This window comes from Spinacia oleracea, chromosome 5 (genome assembly GCF_020520425.1).
Source record: "Spinacia oleracea cultivar Varoflay chromosome 5, BTI_SOV_V1, whole genome shotgun sequence".
Lineage (NCBI taxonomy): Eukaryota > Viridiplantae > Streptophyta > Magnoliopsida > Caryophyllales > Amaranthaceae > Spinacia > Spinacia oleracea.
The window spans coordinates 3385003-3388203 of NC_079491.1; the positions used below are offsets into that span (position 1 = coordinate 3385003).

At 34.1% G+C, this 3201-nt stretch overlaps 1 protein-coding gene across 1 annotated transcript; it reads left to right on the forward strand.

Moving 5' to 3' along the window:
• Positions 1-215: 215 nt before the first annotated feature.
• Positions 216-2665, forward strand: LOC130460867 (ubiquitin-like-specific protease 1). The gene is made up of 6 exons (XM_056828556.1): positions 216-536; positions 616-795; positions 888-992; positions 2055-2124; positions 2236-2334; positions 2436-2665. The coding sequence occupies exons 1-6, from the start codon at positions 367-369 to the stop codon at positions 2532-2534; spliced, it is 723 nt and encodes a 240-aa protein (XP_056684534.1). The 5' UTR covers positions 216-366; the 3' UTR covers positions 2535-2665.
• Positions 2666-3201: the final 536 nt, after the last annotated feature.

A 3201-nucleotide genomic window follows, 5' to 3' on the forward strand; every position in this document is an offset into this window, starting at 1 on the left:
GCCCGCGTACAAAGAAGCTCCCGTCCCCGTGCCTTCTCAATATATTAAGAAACTTGCTCAAGCTCATGGTACCTTCACTCAGTGGCCAAAACATTTGGTGTCGCTTACGAATGAGGAGGTAACTAACATATGCATGATAATTTGAAGTAGAACTATTATACCATGTATGCTCACTAATATGTATATCGTTATTTGAAAATCATACCTCAGGTAAACAAGCCTACAAGTAAAGAGCCTAAAGGGAAAGGGAACAAAGGGAAAGAGATAGTGGTTGGGGGAAGTGGAACAAAAGCGTCCAACACTAAATCAAAAACCTATTTCCTTGAAAATTATAAAGTGCAAAATTTGAGTGGTAAGTGCAATGTGATGAAAACTATGATGTTGGGATTAAAAGAAGGGGAGCACGTTAAGGTACATTGCACTAAAAGGACATTCAATATGGAAAAGGACTTTGAAATTAGTGTCACCGTTGAAGACACCGATCAACTTCTCTCGGGAGCATGGCTCAATATATCAATAATACAAGTTTTTGCTACGTGAGTTACCTAAATTCATATTTTGCCCCTAAATTTGATTTTTATGATTGTCTTAACGTTCTTACACTCTATATTATAGGGCTTTGAGTGAGTTGTGTTTTCACGATGATTGTCACCCCAATAGTATTGGATTCATGTGCCCGGAGATGATCTCGGCCACCATGTTAAAGTCCGATGCAGATCGAATTCTATTGTACATCACGAGGTCCATGAGTGCACTTAGTTCTAAGACATTCATCTTATGTCCATACTACGAAAAGTATGAAAATTACTTTGAACTTCGTTTTTAATTGATTGTTATAAATTTAACTTTTTTTTTTCTAACTACATACGTTTATTGTTTGTATGTAGGAGTCACTGGATGCTTTTAGTTCTTTGCTTGTCTAAACGTGAGGTCTACATATTTGATTCTCAACAGAAGAAGAGAAATTTGATGATTAAGGAGCCACTAAACAAGTAAGTAAAGTATGCATATGAAAATGCCATTTTTGCCAAAATTTTTGCCTTAGGTTCTTTAGTTCAAAGTTGGGTTCGAAAACATCATTTTTGCCTAAAAATGACCTAGGACGACCCAAATAGCCTTAAATGTGAAATAATAGATTGTAAAGGGACTTAGAAAGTTATAACTATGCATATGAGACGTGTAATAAGTTTGAAAACATTCCTTAGGTTCTTTGGTTCAAAGTTGGGTTCGAAAACATCATTTTTGCCTAAAAATGACCTAGGACGACCCAAATAGCCTTAAATGTGAAATAATAGATTGTAAAGGGACTTAGAAAGTTATAACTATGCATATGAGACGTGTAATAAGTTTGAAAACATTCCTTAGGTTCTTTGGTTCAAAGTTGGGTTCGAAAACATCATTTTTGCCTAAAAATGACCTAGGACGACCCAAATAGCCTTAAATGTGAAATAATAGATTGTAAAGGGCCTTAGAAAGTTATAACTATGCATATGAGACGTGTAATAAGTTTGAAAACATTCCTTAGGTTCTTTGGTTCAAAGTTGGGTTCGAAAACATCATTTTTGCCTAAAAATGACCTAGGACGACCCAATTAGCCTTAAATGTGAAATAATAGATTGTAAAGGGACTTAGAAAGTTATAACTATGCATATGAGACGTGTAATAAGTTTGAAAACATTCCTTAGGTTCTTTGGTTCAAAGTTGGGTTCGAAAACATCATTTTTGCCTAAAAATGACCTAGGACGACCCAAATAGCCTTAAATGTGAAATAATAGATTGTAAAGGGCCTTAGAAAGTTATAACTATGCATATGAGACGTGTAATAAGTTTGAAAACATTCCTTAGGTTCTTTGGTTCAAAGTTGGGTTCGAAAACATCATTTTTGCCTAAAAATGACCTAGAACGACCCAATTAGCCTTAAATGTGACTACTACGTATATAATTGTATTTACATGTGTAAATAAAGTATATAATTGCACTTACATGTAAAATATTCTTTGCATTTACATGTGTAAACAAAGTATATATAATTGCATATTTTATCGAATGTGTAGTGCTTTTCGGAGTTACAAGAGACTAGGTGGACAATCTAAGGGAACTAAATTAACATGGATTCCAGCACAGGTATATATATATATAATTAGTTTATTATTTACCTAAGAAATAAGTTTTTCAAAATTATAACATACAATGTGATAGAAATTTTACTTGTGTTATTTATTTTAATGCATTTAGTGTGCTCAACAACCGGGATCACTAGATTGTGGCTACTACGTCATGCGTTTTATGTACGACATAATAATGAATCATGGTAATAGTCAAGATCTTACTAAGGTATGTTCTCATAAACTACGTACTTTATATAATAAATTGAAGTACACAAAACTATTATATTGATCAATCGTTGATAAATTGAATTATTTACACTTTTTTAGGATTTTTCAAGAACATTGCCCTATTCACCGGAGGAGATTAATGAGGTGAAAGATTTTTGGGCAGATTACTTCATGAACAATGTCGAATTTTTAGCTTAATTTGTAATATGAACTTGATCTCTAGCTAGCTACGTACCTTTGTTGTAATAATTTTATGTTTGTTGTAACATGTTGGTTGATCGATCTATGACGAATTTAATTGCCTTTTATTGGGAACGTTAATTACGTTGTAAACTTTAGTGACAGGTATTAATTATAAATGTATTCCCGGTATTGGGAATGAAGCGTCTAATTTCAAAGACGATCATGTCGGAATTTCCAACTAAAATATTAAAAAACGAATATTTTTTTAAAAAAAATAAGTCATTTGCAACGCACGTTAGCTCAATGTGCGAGGCAAATGACTTAATTTTTTGGCGCTAAAATTGTCATTTGCAACGCACATTTAGCTAATGTGCGTTGCAAATGACTTTTCAGCACCATGCCTAAAAAGCTATTTGCGTCGCACATTTAGCTAATGTGCGACGCAAATAACTTTTCAGGCATGGTGCTGAAAAGTCATTTGCAACGCACATTAGCTAAATGTGCGTTGCAAATGAACCTTATTTGCGTCGCACATTTAGCTAATGTGCGTTGCAAATGACTTTTCAGCACCATGCCTGAAAAGTTATTTGCGTCGCACATTAGCTAAATGTGCGACGCAAATAAGGTTCATTTGCGTCGCACAAATGTGCGACGCAAATGACTTTTAGTCATTTGCGTCGAG

What these genes read in the sequence shown, in the direction of transcription:
- LOC130460867 (XM_056828556.1), top strand. Translation starts at nt 367, where the DNA reads ATGAAAACTATGATGTTGGGATTAAAAGAAGGGGAGCACGTTAAGGTA. An exon ending in ATTAAGGAGCCACTAAACAA is followed by an intron (nt 993 to 2,054) that starts GTAAGTAAAGTA and finishes TCGAATGTGTAG; the next exon opens with TGCTTTTCGGAGTTACAAGA. An exon ending in ATAGTCAAGATCTTACTAAG is followed by an intron (nt 2,335 to 2,435) that starts GTATGTTCTCAT and finishes ACACTTTTTTAG; the next exon opens with GATTTTTCAAGAACATTGCC.